We start from the raw sequence: 23647 nt of genomic DNA on the forward strand, positions 1-23647 counted from the left end.
TTTTGTTTCCCTTCCCTTATGTTCATCAGTTTTGTATCTTAAATTCCACATATGAGTGAGTCACGATATTTGTCTTTCTCTGACTAATTTCACTTAGCATAATACTCTCTAGTTCCATCCACATTGTTGCAAATGGCAAGATTTCATTCTTAATGATTGCTACTTGTTGATTTTCTAATGTTTCTGGTGTTGAACCAGACTTGCATTCCTGGAATATGACTGTTGTCCTAGTGTGTTGTTCTGTTGATAAATTGCAGAATTCAGTTGGATAATATTTTCTTGAAGGTACTGCCTTGACATCAACAAGAGGTGGCCTGTGAAAATTCTTCATATTTATCTTGTCATATTTTGATATTGATATGCTATATATGTAAAATAAATTGATGTGTGTGTCTCTTTTCAAAACTCTATAAGAATCCTATAAACATGAGATAATTTCTTTCCAGAACATTTTATACAATTTAAGAGGCACTGGGCTTAGACATTATTCTCTAAGATTACTTATGATCCTCCATTTATCTTAAGTCTTAGGACTGTGCAACTTGTCCAATTTTTCTTGTGTAAGTTTCAATATAATTCCCTAGGAAATGATTGATTTGTAAGTGTCTGCTCTCTTTGTAAACTGCACAGACATTGCAATACAACACAGATCTAGATTTGGCTACATATAGGTGCAGAGAAAACTTCTACATCCCTGTGAAAACAGGGAAGTGTGTCCCAAAACGCCAAAAACTGTGACTCAAAGCACAGTCCTGGGAAAACTCCAAATATGACGGTGGCCCCAATTTTCCCTTCCCCTGGTTCCATGAAATCAAACATTTCCACCATCAAGAACACTCATGTGATTTGGAGGAAGATATTTGTGACCTTCAGAACGACTCTCCTGGAAAGACATCTGGTCTACATCAGCCCCATGCATCAGGGAGATCCAGATTCCTGAATTCCAATGTCCACCAGTAGGTTCTGAGCAGGTGCTGGGAACATGTGACCAGCACTATTACATGGAAACACAACCCATGGTGTATGAGAATGACCTGTCTCCTTCCTGTGCATTCCCTCCAGCCATCCTCCCATTGTCCCACCTGGGATGTGAAAATGGAGGTGGTGAATGGGTGATGTCAATGGAAAAGTCTAACTGAAAGAGCACGAGAGTCTGTCTTGGGAATAAATCTGTTCCAAGCTCACCTCATAAAAGAGGCTAATTTTGTACTCTGAAAGAACTGACCTGTGATGTCCAGATGGAAGGACACCTTCTGGCCCCTGGCCTCACAGCTGTACTCCCCGGCATCCGCCTTCCCCGCCTGTTGCACTACCAGCCTCCTGCTACAGCCCTTGGCCTCCACGTGCACTTTGGAGCTCGCACTCAGCTTCTTCCTGTCCTTGTACCATGTCACCTCTGTCTGGGCCTGGGCCACCTCACAGCTCAGTGTGGCACTGGCCCCCGCCTTGGCCTGCACCTCACTGCATGCTGGCTGCTCCTTGACAAATACAGCTGAAGGCTCTGGGGATAGGGAGGGATGCATGGATTCAAAGATACCATCCATGTGAAGAATGCAAGTCAGGGAAAAAAGGTATAAACAAGGAGGCAGGGGGACTGCAACTCTCTCCAATCTCTGTGCCAAGTGGGTGGACAAGAAGCCCCACAACCTTCTCGGTAACAACTAACACAATTTATTTACAGACTGCCATTTTCCTGGCTGTTCTGGGGTGGGGGGGCCGTACATTCTATCACTGATCTGCCTGCCTTCCTGTGGCTGTATCCTCCATAGTCTTGATGACTATGTTGTCACAAAGTACAACACCCTTTCTGAAGTTTTTGGTAGTTATAATTTGCTCTACTGTGGTGTCATTGCTCAAGAGATGTGCCCCACTTACAAGAGCACTATCTCTTACTCGTATTTATTTAAGAGCTCTTTATATAAGTAAATGTCAGACTGTTGTGTTTATGTGTGTTTATATACCCTCCCCATCTAGTGACTGGCATTTCTACCCCTTCATTGGGGCCCTACATAGACACCCAATTTTTTGCATTGCTGTATTTTTATCAGAAGTCTTGATATCAGGTAAAGTTAATGCCATTGCATTGGGGATTTCTTTTGGTTTTTGTTCAGTTTTGTTTTGCTTTGTTTTTGTCAAAAGTGGATTTCCTCTCTCTGGCTTCACAACTCACTTGTCAATACTCTCACTCACATAAGAGCTATTATTTGGGATTTAATGAGGACTGACTACCTCTGGGTCTTTCATCAATTTCCATCCATGATTTAGATCTCTTTCTGTCTCTCAATAAAGTTGAATACTTTTTTCCCACAAAGCATCTGAAGATCCTTTCTTATACCTGGAATTGGTAACAGGATTTTTCTCATGCTGTTATAACCCCTTCAAAATGTCACTTTCCAGCTTCTGCTGTATGATGTCTAGATACAGAATGCTTCCTATATATTGATTTTTGTATGTCCTATTCTCTCCTCACTCTCTTTGCCATCCAAAAAGTAACTTTGGGATTTTCCACATTGATAATCATATCTTCTGTTAGTTTCAGTTTTCATTTTTTCAACTTTCACCTTCACTTTTATTTTCCTCCAGGGTGTGCTGTGAACGTTGCATAAAAGTGAGGACATTCAGCTTCGTGTTTTGGTCCCATCTCAAAGGCAAAGCTTTCAAAGTTTGACATAAAGTGTGATGTCAGCTAGCCTTTTCAATACCACCAGTTATTACATTAAGGACAAAACCTTCTATTTAAAGCTTATGAGAATTTTGTGGCAGGAATTGATGCCAAATATTATGGAATATTCTGCCTGTGTTTCTGATGCTTTATTTTATCCAGAGTTTTACTCTTCATTTATTGGGGAAATCACACCATTGTTTCTTTGATTTTGTTAATATCAAGCTTTGTGTTGATTTTCTAATGTTTCTGGTGTTGAACCAGCCTTGCATTCCCAGAATATGACTATTGTCCTAGTGTATTGTCCCCTTGATAAAATGCAGAATTCAGTTGGATAATATTTTATGGAAGATATTACTTTCACATCAATGAGGGGTGGCCTGTGAAAATTCTTCATATTTACCTTGTCACATTTTGGTATCGATATGCTACCTATGTAAAAGGAATTGATGACTGCATCTCTTTCAATACTCTATAAGAATCCCATGAACATGGAATAATTTCTCTTCAGAATATTTGGTAGAATTTGACAGTAGAGTCACTGGGCTTAGACATTATTCTGTGAGAAAATTATTTATGATCATCATTTATCTTAAATGCTAGGATTGTACAAGTTGTACAATTTTTCTTGTATGAGTTTCAATATAATTCCCTAAGAATTGATTGATTTTTAATTGTCTGCTGTCTTTGTAAACTGCACAGACATTGCAGTACAATACAGATCTAGATTTGGCTACATATGGGTGCAGAGAAAACTTCTATATCCCTGTGAAAACAGGAAAGTTTGCCCCAAAATGCCAAAAACTGTGACTCAAAGCACAGTCCTGAGAACTCTCCAAGTATGACTCTGTGGCCCCAATTTCCCTTTCCCCTATACAGTGAAATGAAACATCTCCACCACCAGGAACCCTCATATGGGTTGGGAGGAAGAAATTTGTGACCTCCCAGAATAACCCCAGGGGAGAGACATCTGGTCTACATCAGTCCCAGGCATCAGGGAGATCCAGAGTCCTGGACTCCAAGGTCCACCAATGGGTTCTGAGCAGGTGCTGGGAACAATGTGGGAATACAACCTCTGGTGTATGAGAATGACCTATCTCCCTCCTGTGCACTCCTTCCAGCCATGCTCCCATGGTCCCACCTGGGATGTGGAAATGGAGGTGGTGAATGGGTGATGTCAAGGGAAAAAGTCTAACTGAAAGAGCACGAGAGTCTGTCTTTGGGATAAACCTGTTCCACCTTCACCTCACGAAAAGGCTAATTTTGCACTAAGAACTGACCTGTGACATCCAGGCGGAAGGACACCTTCTGGCCCCCGGCCTCACAGAGGTACTCCCCAGAATCCGCCTTCCCTGCCTGCTGCACCACCAGCCGCCTGCTGCAGCCCTTGGCCTCCACACGCATTCTGGAGCTCGCACTCAGCTTCTTCCCATCCTTGTACCACGTCACCTCTGTCTGGGCCTGGGCCACCTCGCAGCTCAGTGTGGCACTGGTCCCCGCCTTGGCCTGCACCTCACTGTGTGCTGGCTGCTCCTTGGCAAACATGACTGCAGGCTCTGGGGACAGGGAGGGATGCATGGTGTCAAAGATACCATCCATGTGAAGAATGCAGGTCTGGGAAAGAAGGTCTAAACAGGGATGCATGGGGAATGGAACTCACTCTGATCTCTGCATCAGGTATGTGGCCAAGAAGCCCCACCACCCTCTCAGCAAAAACTAACACAAATATTTACTCTACCACTTTTCTGGCTGTTCAGGTGGGAGTATACTTTCTATCACTGCTCCATCTGTGTTTTCCTGTGGCTGTCTTTTGCATTGACTTGATGACTCGCAAAGTATAGCACCCTTTCTGAAGTTTTTGGTAGTTATAATTTGATCTTCTGTGGTGTCATTGCTCAAGTGTTTTGCCCCATTTACAACAGCACTGTCTCTTACTCATATTCATTTGGGAGCTCTTTGTTTAAGTAAATGTCAGTGTTTGTGGTTATGTGTATTTATATACCCTCCCCATCTTGTGACTGGCATTTCCACCCCTTCATACTGTTTTGTGAAAAAAAAATGTTAAGCAAGAGTTTTGTTATAGGCAGATATATTACTTTCTCCTTTATGTTTTGTGCATTTCATTCTGTCTCAGGAAGCTTTCCTTATGCTGAGGTCACGAATGACTGACATTGTTGGTAAGAGCTTGAACCACATTTCTCACCGAGGTCTCTAACTCACATGCAGCTCAGTTTCTTGCATGGCAAGAAATAGACATCCAACTTCATTTCAGTTTTCCATACGTTTAATGATCTTAGCACCATTTGTGAAAGACCAACCCTTTACTACAGTCACACTGAGAGCTCTAGAGTGATTTAAAAAAGAGAGAGAGAGAAGGGACTTGGGTTTTATACAAAGCTGTTTCTGGACTCACTTCTTGTTTCCCTGAGAAGTTTCTCAGTCTCTATTTAAAGCCCCGATTGTTTGAATTGCTGTCGTTTTATCAAAAGCCAAGTAAAGTCAACGTCATTGCTTTGGGGATTTCTTTTGGTTTTGGTTTTGCTAGTTTTTGTCAAAAGTGGATTTCCTCTCTCTGGCTTTACAACTCACTTGTCAATACTCTTACTCACATAAGCGCTATTATTTGGGTTTTGATGAGGACTGACTGCCTCTGGGTCTTTCATCAATTTCCATCCATGATTTAGATCTTTTTCTGTCTCTCAATAAAGTTGAATACTTTTTTTCCCCACAAAGCATCTGAAAATCCTTTCTTAGACCTGAAATTGATAACAGGATTTTTCTGATGCTGTTGTAACCCCTTTAAAATGTCACCTTCCAGCTTTTGGTGTCTGGTGTATAGATAGATAAATGTTTCCTATATATTGATTTTTGTATGTCCTAATCTCTCTTCACGCTCTTTGGTGTCCAAAAAGTAATGGTTTTTAAGACTTAAAAACTGAGAATAGGGGCGCCTGGGTGGCTCAGTCGGTTAAGCGTCTGACTTCAGCTCAGGTCATGATCTCGTGGTCCGTGAGTTCAAGCCCCGCGTCGGGCTCTGTGCTGACCGCTCAGAGCCTGGAGCCTGTTTCGGATTCTGTGTCTCCCTCTCTCTCTGACCCTCCCCCATTCATGCTCTGTCTCCTCTGTCTCAAAAATAAATAAATGTTAAAAAAATTAAAAAAAAACTGAGAATAAACAGGGTTGATGGGGGGTGGGAAGGAGGGGAAAGTGGGTGGGTGATGGGCATTGAGGAGGGCACCTTTTGGGGTGAGCACTGGGTGTTGTATGGAAACCAATTTGACAATAAATTTCATATTTTAAAAAAAGTAAAACGCTACATATGAAATTTCCAGAATAGGCAAAAAAAAAAATAAAAATAAATAAAATACAATTTATTACAAATGCAATTAGTTAAAATCTCATAGAAAGTGCAAATTACAATTAAAATTTTAATGTGACTAAAACTTTTGAACAATATAAATACCTTGAAAAGTAGACACAATAACTATAATTACAATGTTTACTAAATTTTTTACTTTATTATTATTATTATTGTGGAGAGAGAGGGGGGGGGCATGAGTGGGTGAAGGGCAAAGAGAGAGGGGGACAGAGAATCCGAAGCAGGCTCTATGCTGATAGCAGCGAGCCCGATGTGGTACTCAAACTCCCAAACCATGAGATCATGGCCTAAGCTGAAGTTGGACACTCAACAGACTGAGTCACCCAGGTGCCCCTAAATTTGTTACTTTATACCCAAACTACTCAAACTTAGCGATGCTTTGATTTCTTTTTTATTTTGATATGTATTCTTAAATACCCTTGTAGGGTTACAATAATACTTGTTTTAATTTAACTTAAAAAATAGAAACTGTTTGGGATTTTCCACATTGATAATCATATCTTCTGTTAGTTTCAGTTTTCATTTTTCCAACTTTCATATCTTTACTTTTATTTTCCTCCATGGTGTGCTGTGAACGTTGCATAAAAGTGAGGACATTCAGCTTCCCTGTCTTGGTCCCATCTCAAAGGCAAAGCTTTCAAAGTTTGACGTGAAGTGTGATGTCAGCTAGCCTTTTCAATACCACCAGTTATTACATTAAGGACAAAACCTTCTATTTAAAGCTTATGAGGAATTTTGTGGCAGGAATTGATGCCAAATATTATGGAATATTCTGCCTGTGTTTCTGATGCTTTATTTTATCCAGAGCTTTTACTCTTCATTTGTTGGGGAAATCACATCATTGTTTCTTTGATTTTGTTAATATCAAGCTTTGTGTTGATTTTCTAATGTTTCTGGTGTTGAACCAGCCTTGCATTCCCAGAATATGACTATTGTCCTAGTGTATTGTCCCCTTGATAAAATGCAGAATTCAGTTGGATAATATTTTATGGAAGATATTACTTTCACATCAATGAGGGGTGGCCTGTGAAAATTCTTCATATTTACCTTGTCACATTTTGGTATCGATATGCTACCTATGTAAAAGGAATTGATGACTGCATCTCTTTCAATACTCTATAAGAATCCCATGAACATGGAATAATTTCTCTTCAGAATATTTGGTAGAATTTGGCAGTAGAGCCACTGGTCTTAGACATTATTCTGTGAGAAAATTATATAATCATCCATTTATTTTAAGTGCTAGGATTGTACAAGTTTTCCATTTTTTCTTGTGCCAGTTTCAATATAATTCCTTAGGAATTGATTGATTTGTAATTGCTCTCTTTGAAAGCTTCACGGCCATTGCAATAAAATACAGATACAGATTTGGCTACATATGGGTGCAGAGAACTCGTAGATCCCTGTGAAAACAGGGAAGTCTCCCAAAACACCTATAGCTGTGGACACTCAAAGCACAGTCCTGGGAAAACTCCAAGGATGATTGTGTGCCCCAAATTTACCATTATCCTGGTTCAGTGAAATCAAACATCTGCACCACCAGAAACTCTCATGTGTGTTGGAGGACGACATTTGTGATGTTCAGAACAACTCCAGTGGAGACATATCTGGTCTACCTCAATCCCATGTATCAGGGAGATTCAGACTTCTGGATACCAAGGTCCACCAGTGGGTTCTGAGCAGGTGCTGGGAACATGTGACCAGCAATATTACATGGAAACACAACCCATGGTGTATGAGAATGACCTGTCTCCTTCCTGTGCACTCCCTCCAGCCATCCTCCCATGGTCCCACCTGAGATGTGGAAATGGAGGTGGTGAATGGGTGATGTCAAGGGAAAAAGTCTAACTGAAAGAGCACGAGAGTCTGTCTTGGGTATAAATCTGTTCCAAGCTCACCTCATAAAAGAGGCTAATTTTGTACTCTGAAAGAACTGACCTGTGATGTCCAGGTGGAAGGACACCTTCTGGCCCCCGGCCTCACAGCTGTACTCCCCAGCATCCGCCTTCCCCGCCTGCTGCACCACCAGCCGCCTGCTGCAGCCCTTGGCCTCCACGTGCATTCTGGAGCTCGCACTCAGCTTCTTCCCGTCCTTGTACCACGTCACCTCTGTCTGGGCCTGGGCCACCTCGCAGCTTAGCATGGCGCTGGCCCCTGCCTTGGCCTGCACCTCACTGTGTGCTGGCTGCTCCTTGGCAAACACAGCTGCAGGCTCTGGAGAGAGGGAGGGATGCATGGGGTCAAAGATACAATTCATGTGAAGAATGCAGGTCTGGGAAAGAAGGTCTAAACAGAGAGGCAGGGGGACTGGAATTCTCTCCAATCCCTGCATCAGGTGTGGGCCAAGAAGCCTCAGCACCTTTTCAGCAACAACTAACACAATTTATTTACACACTCTACCACTTTCCTGGTTGTTCCAGTTGGGGACCATATATTCTATCCCTGCTCCACCCTGTCTGTCCTAAGTGGGGACCATACATTCTATCCCTGCTCTCCTGGGCTGTTCCAGGTGGGGAGCATACATTCTATCCTTGCTCTCCTGAACTGCTCCAGGTAGGACCATACATTCTATCACTGCTCCAGCTGGGTAGTTCCAGGTGGGAACCATACATTCTATCCCTGCTCCTCCTGGGCTGTTCCAGGTGGAACCACACATTCTATCACTGCTCCTCCTGGGCTGTTACAGGTGGGATCATACATTCTATCCCTGCTCCTCCTGGGCTGTTCCAGGTGGGACCATACATTCTATCCCTGTTCCACCTCGTCTGTTCCAGGTGGGACCATACATTCTATCTGTGCCCCTCCTGGGCTGCTCAAGGTGGGACTGTACATTTTATCCCTGCTTCTCCTGGGCTGTTCCAGGTGGGACCATACATTCTATCATACATCCTGTCACTTCTCCACATGGCCTTCCCAGGTGAGGACTGTGGGAAATCTACCCATGCACATGGATTCTGTGGGGCCATAAGAGATGTGTCCCTCAACCTTCCTAGAAGACATCAGCTTTTTCCTTATGGTTTGAAGGGAATGCTTTCACCTGTCATCTTCAAAGTTGTTGAGACTCAGTGCTCCTTCCTTAGTATTGTTGACTACTGGCTCTCTGGTGGGAGTCCTTGTACTTCCTCATGATTGTCTTTGCCATTGTCTGAACACCAGTGAGGCTGAGTACCTTCCCCAAGATTACTGGTCTGACCATTACTATTTGCTCCTGTGTGGTGACTCTGTTCAAGTCATTGCTCATATACCAACAGTATATTCTTCTCTCTATCGTTGTAAAGCACTCCTTACATATTTAAATGTTAGAGAATGACAACTATGTATTTTATAGGTGTTTTCTGAATGCTGTGACTACTTTTCACTCTCTCATGGAGTCTTCTGATGAGTGAAATTTTTAGTTTTAATGTAGGCAAATATGTCTATTTTTGTCCCACTGCATTTGGGGCATCTGCATTCTGTTGAAGAAACTTTCCTTACCTAAATCTTTAAACAAGGGTGTTGTCCTCTATGGGTTTTAGCTTTTATACTGAGGTCTCTAACCCACCAGTAGTTGACTTTTGTGTGTTGTGTAAATTCCCAGAATTTAATTTTTTCCATGCATTAGATGATTCAAATGCCGTTTATGAAAACAACAAACTTCTCTACTTCTTTTTATTTCTTTTTTTCATTTTTTTCTCTTTTTTTAATATGAAATTTATTGTCAAATTGGTTTCCATACAACACCCAGTGCTCATCCCAACAGGTGCCCTCCTCAATACCCATCACCCACCCTCTCCTCCCTCCCACCCCACATCAACCCTCAGTTTATTCTCAGTTTTTAAGAGTCTCTTATGGTTTGGCTCCCTCCCTCTCTAACTTTTTTTTTCCTTCCCCTCCCCCACGGTTCTGTTAAGTTTCTCAGGATCCACATAAGAGTGAAAACATATGGTATCTGTCTTTCTCTGTATGACTTATTTCACTTAGCGTAACACTCTCCAGTTTGATCCACGTTGCTACAAAAGGCCACACTTCATTCTTTCTCATTGTCACGTAGTATTCCACTGTGTATATAAACCACAATTTCTTTATCCATTCATCAGTTGATGGACATTTAGGCTCTTTCCATAATTTGGCTATTGTTGAAAGTGCTGCTATAAACATTGGGGTACAAGTGCCCCTATGCATCAGCACTCCTGTATCCTTTGGGTAAATTCCTAGCAGTGCTATTGCTGGGTCATAGGGTAGCTATACATCGCAGTAGAACCAAAACTGGGGGTGACAGGAGTCCATTTATGCAAGAATATGTTTGTGTTTTATTATTTTGTTCCTTGATCTGGCAACTATTCCTGCATTGAGATCCCGTTGTCTTACATACTATCGTTTTATGATAATTCTCGACATCTGGTATAGCAAATGCTCACACTTGGATTCTCTTCAAGAGAAAAGTGTATCAGCTATACTTTGCCTTTGGAATCCACTTATTATTTTTCAACCCTCCCTTCAATTTTTGTTTAGATTTTGATTAATGAAAATATTTGATTTTTCCCGGATTTCTACCCATCTATTTATATCTCTTGGCTGTCTCAAAAATGTTTAATAATTTCCCCCCACAGAGCCTCCTAGAACCTTTTATCAGAGTTGGAATTAGAAACACAACATTTTTGATGCTATTATAACTGTAAGGTTTTGATTTCAAAGTGTTTCTTGCTAGCACATATAATATTTTTTTACATGGTAATCTGCATGTTTTTTTACATGGTAATCTTCCTCAAGAATCTTATTTGGCCTAGTAATTTATATTTAGGATTTTCTGAATTGGAAATCACATCATCAGTGTACATTCTATCACTGTATCTTCCATCTTTATGGAATCTATTTTATTTTCCTCCTTACACTGCCCAGTGATTACAGTGGCCTGCTTGTATGGTCCCCAAATCGAAGCTTTCAGTGTCTCCTATAAATTCCTCATGTGTTCTGTAACTTCACTTTCTGAACCAAGAAAGAGCACTGTCATACAGCGTGTTAAGAATTTTATGGCATGACTGATGCTGAATTTTATCAAACACATTTTCTGAATTTATGACATAAAAATTTAACCAAACACTTTTATTCTGTGTTGAGATAATCACACCGTTTTTCACTTAGTTTCTTAATGTCAGGCTTTACATTGATCTAACATTCAACCAAATTTGCAATCCTGGACAATGACTTCCATCACCGTGTGGTGATGCTTGCTATATTGTTGAATTAATTTTGCTAATATTTCATTTATGATTTTGGTTTTTGATATCCCCAATAGGTTGGTCTGTAATTTAATTCTTCCTACTTTTCTTATAAGATTTTGGTACCACTGTTACATTTGCTATTGTGAGAAGTAAGGGAGATGATTCGTTTTCATCATGATGATTCAAATAAAAGCTGTGCTGTCCATTTGACATTAGGTTTACAATCTAGAGAAAATATGTTCGACCCCCTCCCAACAATGGAGTCCCAAACTTGACTTCCTGGTTCTTCTTCCTGTCTCTGTTTCAGGGACTTATTTTCATGGGATTTGCAATGAGCTTGCACCAAAGAACAAAGAGAGAAGGTGAACAAATGTGAGAGGTCCCAGGATTCACCTCAACCTGCAGGGTGCAAGTCCTCCTGTGGGTGAGGACTTAACTGGCTCATCCCAGTTAGGGTGGCCTTTCCATGGGAGGGCTCCTGGCCTCTGTGGTATCTGTGGAGCTGAAGACTTTTTATCTTTGGAGAAAGAAGTGATGCTGGGGAAAGGGTAAAAGACAGCACCGCGGTGACCCATAACTCTGTGCATGTGATGAGGGAGCATAAAGCAGGCTAACGGCAAAGTATAAGCTAGCACCCACCCACCCCCAGGTGGAATGTGTGATATTGCTCGGACACTCTTGGCTGCCCAAGAACAAAGGAAAGGGGTTTAAGTGCTGGCCCCCATGATGTGGGGAAACTACAGCAAATGAAAAATGAAATTCCCTTCCTGCCTACAGCCCGTTGACAAGTCCTTGACACAGGCAAAGTGACCTTCCTCTAGGAGCTCAGCTGCCTCAATGATGACACTTTGTTGGGGGCAAAAGAGAATCTTGGCTGAACACTATCCCCAACCTCAAGGATCCTGTAAGTCTATTTCCTTTATCTCAAATGCCCCAAGATACATGCTGGCAATCATGCTCCAAGCTTATGGCCCCCAATGTACATCTGAAGGGTCTCATGCTGAGGTTTTACTAAATGGTAATAAATGGCATTTTCCTAACAACAGCTAGCCTTTCAAGGTCCTGGAAACCTTGCCTCCAAAATTCCTTAGAGACTTACTCTATCCCTGACCCCTTCCCAGCCTGAGGGTATAGAATGAGTTACCCCATCATGACCCCGGTGCAGTTCTTCCTGCCCATGGGTCCTGTCCCCATACTTTAATAAAATCAACTTTTTGCACCAAAGACGTATTCAAGAATTCTTTCTTGGTCTTCAGCTTCAGACCCCATGAACCCTTACCATCATCCCAAAACCTCATCACCCAGACCAAGGTAGGAAAATTTGACTACAAGTACTGCCTTGGGACAGGAAATCCTTAGAAGCTGAGTGTGTATGACTGAGACATACCCTAGATATGAAGACAATGCAGAGTCTAGATCTGCAGTCCCATTCTCCTATGAGGGAAATGGCTGGAGACAAAGTGGGTTCTGGAGAGTCCAGGAAACCTCCATTAATGGGGGGATCGAGCACCCCAGGGAAGCTCAGGAGCAGGAACCAGCCTTTTCAAGGATGGGGAACAAAAATTCTAGGCCTAGGGGTAAGGAAAGAGACCCAGAAATAGGTGGGGTCTCTTCAGCTTCCCCCAGATAGTCCACTGGAGCGAATGTTACAGTACTGGGAGGATGCTCCTTACACAGGGAACAAGGACAAACATAAAATGATCAAATTCTGCTGCTTTGTTTGGACAAGAGACCCAGTTAAAGGGCCCTCTGTTTTTTGGCCTCAGTTTGTCTCAGAGAAAGACTGGGTCTGCCAGGCTCTAGTCCTTTATGTGAATGACAAAGTTCCAGTACACTGTAGGTGAAGGAATATGCTCTCTGCTGTCTACCAAGAACTCTTCTATGTTTCCTCTTAACACAAAAAAGGAAAGTACTAGGAATCTCTAAAGGAGAAGCCTTGGGACGCCCTCTCTTGTACTCCTCCTCCTTATAATCCCCAGGTCAACCCACAGGAGGGGGTAGGAGGGAACAAAACAGAGAATTTGGGTGGACAGGAGGAACCTTATGCCTTACTGGTTTGTATACAAACCTCAGGAGGGAACTGAAAAAATGTAAAAAGCACATAGAGAACTTCCTTCTTCCCTCTGGGAGCTCTTCATTCCCCCAAAAAAGATTTCCTTAAAACAACTGGGTGAAATAGTTTGCAGGAAGCAGTTTCCTATTCCAATAGAAGGAAAAAAAAAAGTCTCCAGCCAGTGATCGCAGATCTTATCAAGGATAGATTGCTGGAGCCCTAAGTTATTTCCATTAAGGAAGGTCCTTTTAAAGGGGACAAGGAGGGGCGCCTGGGTGGCGCAGTCGGTTAAGCGTCCAACTTCAGCCAGGTCACGATCTCGCGGTCCGTGAGTTCGAGCCCTGCGTCGGGCTCTGGGCTGATGGCTCAGAGCCTAGAGCCTGTTTCCGATTCTGTGTCTCCCGCTCTCTCTCTGCCCCTCCCCCGTTCATGCTCTGTCTCTCTCTGTCCCAAAAATAAACGTTGAAAAAAAATTTTTAAAAAATAAAGGGGACAAGGAGAGATTGGTTTTGTCAATGCCCACCACCACCAGTACTGAGGTGAGGAATTTCAAGAAGGAAATGAAACCACTGTTGGAAGATCCACTAGGTTTGGTAGATCAGGTTGATTAGTTTTGTGGACCTAATATTTATTCCTGGGCTAGGCTGATGTCTATCATGAATATCCTATTTACCGGAGAGCAAAAAGGAATAATCAGAAGAGGTGCAATGTCTGTTTGGTGGAGAGAGCACCCACCTGGCCAGGAGTTCAGCCAGCGGAACAGAAGTTTCCTAACCTAGATCCTGGTTGGGACAATGATGATCTTGGGCACAGAGTTAGGAGGAAGCAGAAATTAAGAAAACCAATCATCAGAGGGATCAGGGGATCAGCTCTAAGATCTCAGAGTATCATCAAGGAATTGTAAATATATATATATGTTTGATTTATTTTTGAGAGAAAGACAGAGTGCAAGCTGGGAGGGTCAGAGAGAGAGGGAGACACAGAATCCGAAGCAGGCTCCAGGCTCTGAGCTGTCAGCACAGAGCCCAATGCAGAGCTCAAACCCAGAAACCATGAGATTGTGACCTGAGCTGAAGTCAGATGCTTAACCAACTGAGCCACCCAGGTGCCCCTTAAGGCTTTTGAGATACAGAAAGAGAAGGAGGAAACCCCAACTGCTTGCTTACAGAGGCTTAAGGATCAAATGAGGAAATAATTAGGCCTTGATCTGGAGTACCCAGTGGGGCAGGGTTTCCTGAAGGTTAATTTTGTCTCCAGAAGTTGGCCTGATATTGCCAGAAAGCTATAGAAGGTGGATAGAGGAATTGAGCAGGGAGGCACAAAAGGTATTTGTAAAGAGAGATGAAAAGAAGCAACAACAGAAAGCAAAAATTATGGTGACTACTGTGGAGAAGATGGTTGAAAGGGAAGGAGGAAATAGAGATCCCCCAGGGGGGAAATGAGGGATCATAGGGAACAAAGTAAACCGAGAGGAATGCGAGAAGGAGAAGAAAGGAAATGTTATAAATGCAGACCGCGTGGCCACTTTAAAAGGGAGTGTCCTCTATGGAAGAAGGAAGAGGAACTGACCCCCTTATGGCTCTGGAAGAAGAAGATAAAGGGGGTCAGGGATTCCCCTTTGCTAGACTCCAGCAGCAGTCCTTGATACATTCAAAGGTGGGGCCCAAGGGAGAAGATACAATCTTCTTGTTTGACACCGAAGCTGCCCATTCCTCCCTAACATTTAAGCCACAGGGGACAAAATTCTCACCACAAAAACTTTTGGTTTCAGGAATAAAAGGAGAAAAATTTCAGGTTTGTATATATGAAACCATGACTGTAAGAACTGAGACTGAGGAAACAGAGGTGTCTTTCCTGTTCGTTCCTGAAGCAGGAGTCGACCCCCTAGGCAGAGACCTCACTATACAGCTGGGTTTGGATATAGGGATAGAGAGGAGCCAAATTAAAGTTCTCATAGCTTACCTCATAGAGGAGGAAGAAAGTAAGATACATCCAGAGATATGGGTCAAAAAGAGAAACAGAGGAGGGCTTCAAATTCTCCCAGTGAAGATTTACTTAAAACAACCAGGTGAAACAGTGTGCAGGAAGCAGTCTCTTATTCCAATAGAAGGAACAAAAGGACTACAGCCAGTGACCATGGGTCTTATCAAGGATGGGTTGCTAGAACCCTGTATTTACCCATACAATACTCTGGAACTCCCAGTATGAAATCCAGATGGGTCCTACCAGTTGGTGCAAGACCTGGGAGCAGTAAACCAGATAGTTTGGACCCAACACCCTACAGTCCCTAATCCCTATACCTCCCTCAGTAAAATTCCTTATGGGCATAAATGGTTTAGTGTAGTAGATTTGAAGGATGACTTTTGGGCATGTCCACTAGACCCAGAGAGCAGAGATCTCTTTGCTTTGAATGGGAGAATCCTGTAAGCAGGAGAAAGCAACAATACCACTGGACAGTATTGCCACAGGGCTTTACTGAGGCCTCCAATTTGTTTAGTCAAGTATGGAATCTATAATAAAAATGTCCCCCCCGCCCGCCAGACACTCAACTCTTTCAATATGTAGATGAATTCCTGATTTCAAGGGAAAGTGAGCCGAAGTTTCCAAGGCCACAATAGGTTTGCTTAACTTCCTAGCAGGGTTGTCTGCCTATGAGCTTCTTGATAGGCTACTTTATTTAGGGAGGGCATTGGACTTGGACTTACCCACCCTGGAAACTAAAGGTCAGTTCCTCAGAGATATGTACTGGCCACATCCTCTGTTCTATCTTCCCTTAGGGTAAAAGGGCTCTCACACAGACCCTGCCACTTCACAGCCCATCACTTTCAACTGGGGGATCAGGCATTAATCAAATGTTGGAAAGAGGAAAATACTCCAACCTAGCTGGCAAGGCCCCTATGAAGTCCTTGTAACCACTGAAACTGTTGTAGTGACTGCTGAAAGGGGACGGACTCATTACACTCAGGTCAAGGGGCCGGTAAAGCGGACTCTAGACAGTAAGGTGAAGGGACGATGGGAGGTATATAAGACAACCAAGGACCCCTTAAAGTTACGCTTAAGAAAGGAAGTTCAGAGTGTACAATAAAGGTTAGAGTCTGGCCTTGCAACTGGGGAATACTATGGCTTGGGTAGGCAACCACCAGAGGATGAGAAAATTCCAAAAAGGAAGTGCCTCAAGCCTATCCCATTAGCTTACTAATTAATATAACTAGAACTGAATCCCTTCAAACTTTGAAATTTGATGCCTGCCTCATCCTATCATGTGGGAATTTAGAAAAACAGAGGTGGCTATCACAGGCAGATAAATATCTTTGTATTGATACCTTTGATCTTTACAGTCATCTGGACCTCAAACCTTGTTTGGGAGTTGGGACTTGGCATCGTAGACTACTCAGATTCAGGAATGGACGGCCAAACCCATGGACACTTTAACAGTTAAAATACATCCATCTAAGGGTATCCCACTGAAAAATTGCCCGAACTTAAAGTGTGACCCCATGCTTCTAACCATTAACAGCCCCCTCACTGCAGATCAGGACCCAAGGGCAGCACCTGGAACATATGGATTAAGAGTAGATGTTACAAGAATTTAAGAACTTAAGGGACTACTGTCCCTTAAATCAGTTGATAATCTCATCTGTAGTATGCCTCAACCAACCACAGATCCAAGGGGGTATTTAATTTCTCCCACTAATGATCCAAAGAAGATAAGCAAAGTTGAAATCAAAGACCTGACACAAACCCTTAAGATCTAGACTGGATGCGGAGATGTTAATGCGTGGGTGTAATGTGTTTACTTCTCTGTGCAGATGTTTAACAAAAGCAATTGTTATGTTTGTGGTGCAGAAAGGCCACAGGGGCAAATTGTTCCATTTCCCTCTGGATGGGATACAGACCCTGCAGGAATGAGTTGCATGATAGCTCTCCATCAGTCACGGATGTTTGGGGAAATGAGACCTGCAAGATCCTGTCATTGCTCTTTCATGCACTACAAATGTCAGACCCAAGGGCCATCCCCTCTTCCTTCATAGGGACAAGGAATCACTCCTCCTGTCTCTCAAGAGTAGGGAAACAATTCAACAAACCTGTGGGATATTGGCTGACCCACATGCACATCCTAAATGCCACTGGTGAACAGAGCCACAACTATTCTAACTTGAACATCCCACGAGCAGATGTTTGGTGATACTTTGGGAAGAGGAGCCTACTTAACCAGTTTCTGTCCAATTGGAGTGGAACTTGTGCATTAGTCCAAATGGCCATTTCATTCACTTTGGCATTCCATCAAACCGATAAAGACAGTGACATTCACCACAGAAACCAGAGGGCTTTACAGTGATATTTTTATTCCAATGTGTACATTGGTGCAATAGGAGTCCTACAGGGGTGTCTCCAATGAACTTAAGGACAGGAATCAGATAGCTGCTGGATTTCAGTCCTCAGTTTTCTGGTGGTTTACCATTGATAAGAATGTGGACTGGATTAATCACATCTGCTAAAATCAGCAAAGGTCTATCAATTTCACTAGGGCTGCACTCCAAGGAGTAGCCAGTAAGTTAGATGCTACCACTCGAATGGCATGGGAAAATAGGATAGCCTTAGACATGATGCTAGCAGAGAAAGAGGGAGTCTTTCTTTTGTGTTATGTTAGGAGACCAGTGCTGTACCTTTCTCCCCAACATTGCTGCAGACGGCACCATCACCAAAGCTTTGCAGGAACTACCAACTCTAGCCAATGAACTAGCATAAAACTCAGGGAGTAGTGACTTGTTTAGTGACTGGTTAGAAGTATGCTTTAGTAAATGGAAAGGAATGGTTGCTTTGATTCTAAACTCTTTGGACAATGAGTCCAAAGACTCATTGCTATTAATGAACAAATGTTTGTGCTTATGCCCAAAATGACCTATTATTATTGAAAAATAAACCTTACTATGAGGAGGAGAGCCAACACCTACTAAACATGTTTGAGTAAGATCTCAAAAATGAAGGAAATATAAATGAAAATGGAATCAACTTAGAAAAGAAGAGGTGGGATTGTGAGAAGTAAGGGAGATGATTCATTTTTGAATACCAAATAAAAGCCATTGTGTCTAGTTAACAATAGATTTACAACTTATTGGAAATATGTATGTACCCCACACACACAGTGGAGTCCCAAACCCTTAGACTCTTCACTTCCTGGCTCTTCTTCCCCTCTCCTTTGGTAGGCTTTGCAATGAACACGTGCCAAAGAACAAAGGGAGGAGGGGCTGAAAGTCTCTGCGTCACCTTAGGGAATGTACAGTTGTTCCAATCAGACTACTTTTTGCCTTCCATTGGCACAAGCAATGTCTGGGTAAGACTGTAATCCCCGCAGTGCTCAGCCAATGAGGAAACACAGGAGGGACTTGCGTGCTAGGAGGTAAATTGTCTGCTGTAACTGCCCTGAGTGTGCCTATCCATCAGACACTGCTCTTGCAAGAACATCGCTCAAAGCCTTGTTTCACTGTGCTCCAAGTCTCTGTGCCCCTCCTTTGATTGAGTTGGTGGGCTTATTTCTCACACTACCTAAAATGAGTTATGAAATATATCTTGTTTTTATATTCCCCAGAGCAATTATTTCCTCAAGCATAGAATAACCATTTTAAAGAATATTGAACATAGTTTACCAGAGAACTACTTGACTTCAAAGATTTTGTATTATTGGTTCCACTTATTTAAAAGTCATAAAACTATTTGAGATTTCTGTATCTTTTTGTGTCCATTCTCACAATTTACTAGGAATTAGCCAAATTGTCACAACTTTTCAAATTTATTACCATAAAATATTATTGTCATATTGTCTTAAAATAAGATTTCACAGACACCTAAATGGGATTTGGGGTGCCTACCCCCACCCATGGATCATTATATGCTGATAAAATTCCGAACTGTTATGTTCTGGCAACTAGGAGTCAGAGTAGGATGGAGCCCACCCCTATTTGGTATCAAGATTCTCTCTTTTTTTAATGTTTATTTATTTTTGAGAGAGAGACAGAGACAGAGAGAGACAGAGTGTGAACAGGGAGGGGCAGATTGAGAGGGAGACACAGAATCTGGGCCAGCCTCAGGCTCCGAGCTATCAGCGCAGAGCCCGACAATGGGCTGGAACTCAGGAACTGCGAGATCATGACCTGAGCCAAAGTTGGACGCTTAACCCACTGAGCCATCCAAGCGCCCTAAGGTTTTCTTAACAAAGGAAAAAAATTTTGATTTTTTACACTTTATGTACCAGTCCAGCAGATGCAGATACACACAAAACATTAGGAAAATGCTACAAAATAAATGCTGCTTTCCTGGTCAGGCTGCTACTGTGGGAACACTTCAGTGACAAAGCACACTGAGTGCCAGGAGTTACCTGCTCCTTCCCATTTCTAAGTTTACAAATGCAACCAGAAGGGTAAATCTGACACTGAGAGTGTATCTCCAACCTGGAGAGAAGGGCAAAGTGAGGTTTGCTTGAAAACAATAATCCTAAATGTCACAGGTGAGTATCTACAAATCACCCATTCTTCCTTCCCTTTGCACAGCAGACACTGTCACAAAACATGCACCTACATTTTGTCACACACAGGTAACAGCGAGCTTCTCTATCAGTGAAAAAGAAGGAAGAGTGTCCCAGACACCTCAAGTGTGATAATCTAAGGTTCACTCTTGATATCTCAATTCCAAGTATGATTGTGTGGCCAGAATCTCCCCTAATCTAGGCCCAAGTGAATTGAAACACCTCTCACTGACAAAAACTGGTCAGAGCTACTGATGGGTGGCATGGGTAGTTGTCAAAATATATAATGGAGAAAATGTGCCATATCCAAGGGTGAGAGATACCTGGTTGACCTCGAGCCCAAGCACAAGATGGAACTAGAATCCTAGACACCAAGGAACACCAGAAAGAGCAGGGCAGGTGCTAGGAATGTGACTGAGCATTGTTGCACCAAATTGCCATTCCAGATTACAGAAACGGCCCCTTTCCTTTCCATGCATACCCTTCCCATGAGGCCTCCCTTGACCCAAAACTGATGTGAAAAAAGGAGATGAAAACAGCATATGGACAAATGGTAGACATGAAGAGATTAGGTCTAAAGGAAAAGGACACAAAAGTCCATCCGGGTGTAATCCTGGATGGTCCCATCATCACCTTCCATCAAGGCTAGAGTATTACCCCCAAGTACTGACCTGTAACATCCAGGCGGAAGGACACCTTCTCTCCCCTGGCCTCGCAGCTGTACTCCCCGGCATCTGCTCTCCCCGCTTGCTGCACCACCAGCTTCCTGCTGCAACCCTTGGCCTCCACACGCACTCTGGAGCTTGCACTCAGCTTCTTCCCATCCTTGTACCACATCACCTCCGTCTTGTCCTGGGCCACCTCGCAGCTCAATGTGGCACTGGCCCCTGCCTTGGCCTGAACCTCACTGCATGCCGGCTGCTCCTTGGCAAACACAGCTGCAAGCTCTGGGGACAGAGTCACCTTGCAAGTCAGGAAGGCAGCTCTGGTAAGAGGAGCCCGAATGGTGAGCTAGGGGGTCAGAAACTTCTCCAGGTTCTGCACCAGCTGTAAGGCCTGGAGAAGCCCCCTGCCTTTCCTAGAAATGGGTAACCACAATCTATCTATACATTCTATCACTGTTCCATGTTGCTGCTGCAGGTGTGGACACTGGAGACATCCCTCTGCACAAGCTCCTCTAGGAAAGGATCTGTGGTGTTGTGATACATGCTCACCCCAGCCTTCTCAGATGATGCAGAGTCTTTCCACAGGACTGTCAGGGAGGGAGTTCCCACTCTTGCCTCCCCTGTGTTGTCAACTGTTGGCAACTTGGTGGGACTGAAGTTGTCCCTCCCTGTGGTCCCATTACTGATAAAGTGATGCACATTTTCTGATGTTTTTGGCCATTAGCATTTCCTCTTTATGATGTCACTGTTCAAGATTTGCCCCATTTTCAATACCACTGTATGTTTCTCTTATATTCATTTTCAGGAGCTCTTTGTTAATTAAATTTTTTTTAATATTTATTTATTTTTGAGAGAAAGAGATGGAGTGTGAGCAGGGGAGGAGCAGAGAGGGAGACACAGAATCTGAAGCAGGCTCCAGGCCCTGAGTTGTCAGCACAGAGCTCGATGTGGGGCTCGAACTCATAGAACTGTGAGATCATGACCTGAGCAAAAGTCAGACTGTCAACTGACTGAGCCACCCAGGCACCCCAAGCTCTTTGTTACTTTAAATGCTAAAGGGTTTGGTCATTAAATGTCTTATTAAAATTCTCTCCATCTGTGTGTCTTGCATTTTCCCTTCTTCATGGTGTATTCTGATCAAAGTTCTTAATACAGACAAACATACCAACTTGTCCTTTGTGATTAACCCATTTATTAAGTCTTTTGTTACATTTATGTCACTAAATAGTTTGCATTACCTGCTAAGAGCTAATTGTTTTACCTTTTACACTCAGGTCTCTACCCACCTGGAGTTGATGTGTGTGTGTGTGCGTGCGTGTGTGTGTGTGTGTGTGTGTGTGTGTGTGTGGTCTGTTCTGTATATTGCTTTTTTTTTTAAGTTTTAATTTTTCCAAGTCTCTTATTAAAGTCTAATCATTAATCTTTTGGATTTTCTGAAATTGATATTATCTGTAAATTCCACGTTTGTCCCCATATTTTATACCTTTGTCTTATTTTCCTCCTTATTGTATTGCCCATTGTTGGACAGAAAGCCTCCTTACCTTGTTTCCAATCACAAAGTCAGGTCTCTTTCATTTTAAGGGTGATTCTAGCTGGTATTTCCTGTAGTACTGTTTTCCAAATTAAGGAAGAAACCCTTTATCTATAGTCAGTTAATAATTTTATATTATGAGATTATGTTAAATTTTATCAAACATTTTTATTCAGCATTTATCGAGATAACCACAACATTTTTCTCTTTCAATCTGTTAATATCATGCACTGTTTTGCTTTTTTAATGTTTCTAATGTTAAAGCAACCAGACATTCTTGAACTATGACTTCCATCATAGTGTATTGCCTGCCTCATGTGTCGGATTACTTGGTTGACTAATGTCTTGTTTAAGATTTTAGCTTTGATATTCATAAGATACTGGCCTGTAATATTTTAATGTTTGTTTATTTTGAGAGAGAGAGACAGAGTATGAGCAGGGGAGGGGCAGAGAGAGGGAGACACAGAATCTGAAGCAGGCTCCAGGCTCTGAGCTGTCAGCACAGAGCACAATGCTGGGCTCAAACCCACAAACCGTAAGATCATGACCTGAGCTGAAGTCGGACATTTAACCGACTGAGCCACCCAGGTCTCCCTTTAATTTTTTAAATGTTTATTTATTTTAGAGAGAGAGAGAGAGAGAGAGAGAGAGAGAGAGAGAGAGAGAGAAGATGGGCAGACAGAGAGGGAGACACAGAATCCCAAGCATTGGCCTGTAATTTTAACTCTACATGTTTTCCTTGTAAGATTTCAACATCAATATTATTTATCTACATCTACATAAGATGAGTTGGAGAGTGTACACCCTTTTTCTGTTGTCTAGAAGAATCTCTATGAAAATGTAATAATGTCTTTCCAGAAATATTTGGTATAACTAATCAGTAGATCCACTGAACATAGACTCTTTCTATGAAATATTTTTTTTTATATTTCTGGATCCATTTCTTTAAAAGTTATAGGACTGTTTCAGTTTTCTATTTCTACTCATGTCATTTTTGATGTAGTTTTCTATCAAATTTTAAAACTTTTAAAATGTTTAGTATGAAGTAAGTTTTCAAGTCCTCTTCAAATAACGTTTCACAAATATAACTAGCATGTTTCTCTGTATCTATATACACACACAAACCACTGAATACAAATACAATACCACACTGTTTTGTGGTGGCACCTAGAAGTCAAATGTCAGACCTTTACTGAACATTAAGACTCTCCTAACAAAAACAAAACAAAAGACCCTCTTAACAAAATAAAATGAATACATTTCTCAACCTTCTCTACGAACCAGCCAAGAAAGCACAAATACACACTAATCACTACATAATGCAACAAAATAAATACTGGTCCACCAGTCAGTCTGCCATTACAGTCACTTGTCTTTAACAAGATGTGCTGATACAGCTTAAGCTATTTATTCCTATTTCCAAATTTATACATCAGACTCCAAGAGGAATTCTGACAAAGAATGTTTTAACTGAACACAAAAGATATGCTTTAAAAGGAATATCCTGTACATCAGAGGTACATATCACAGGCACATATCTACCGATCTCTGCTTTTGTATACTTTGCACAGACATTGCAACATGGAATGGATCTAGATGCTACAGCACACAGGTGCAGAAAGAGCTTTTCTTT

The 23647-nt window shown here is 42.3% G+C and overlaps 1 protein-coding gene across 45 annotated transcripts in view; it reads right to left on the reverse strand.

Moving 5' to 3' along the window:
- OBSCN (obscurin, cytoskeletal calmodulin and titin-interacting RhoGEF) overlaps positions 1 to 23647 on the reverse strand; it is a 158777-nt gene that overhangs the window by 100925 nt on the left and 34205 nt on the right. For 38 of the 45 annotated variants that reach the window (XM_053218847.1, XM_053218742.1, XM_053218689.1 and 35 more), the window contains 4 exons: positions 20490 to 20765; positions 7980 to 8255; positions 3943 to 4218; positions 1226 to 1501 (listed from right to left, as the gene is read on the reverse strand). The exons of 1 other annotated variant lie outside the window; for it this stretch is intronic. In XM_053218847.1, the coding sequence (XP_053074822.1) occupies positions 1226 to 1501; positions 3943 to 4218; positions 7980 to 8255; positions 20490 to 20765 (1104 nt within the window). The remainder of the gene's footprint in view (positions 1 to 1225; positions 1502 to 3942; positions 4219 to 7979; positions 8256 to 20489; positions 20766 to 23647) is intronic. 6 more of the 45 variants (XM_053218796.1, XM_053218724.1, XM_053218822.1 and 3 more) reach the window with 4 other exon arrangements.

The sequence above is a fragment of the Acinonyx jubatus genome, chromosome A1 (assembly GCF_027475565.1).
Source record: "Acinonyx jubatus isolate Ajub_Pintada_27869175 chromosome A1, VMU_Ajub_asm_v1.0, whole genome shotgun sequence".
NCBI classification, from domain to species: domain Eukaryota; kingdom Metazoa; phylum Chordata; class Mammalia; order Carnivora; family Felidae; genus Acinonyx; species Acinonyx jubatus.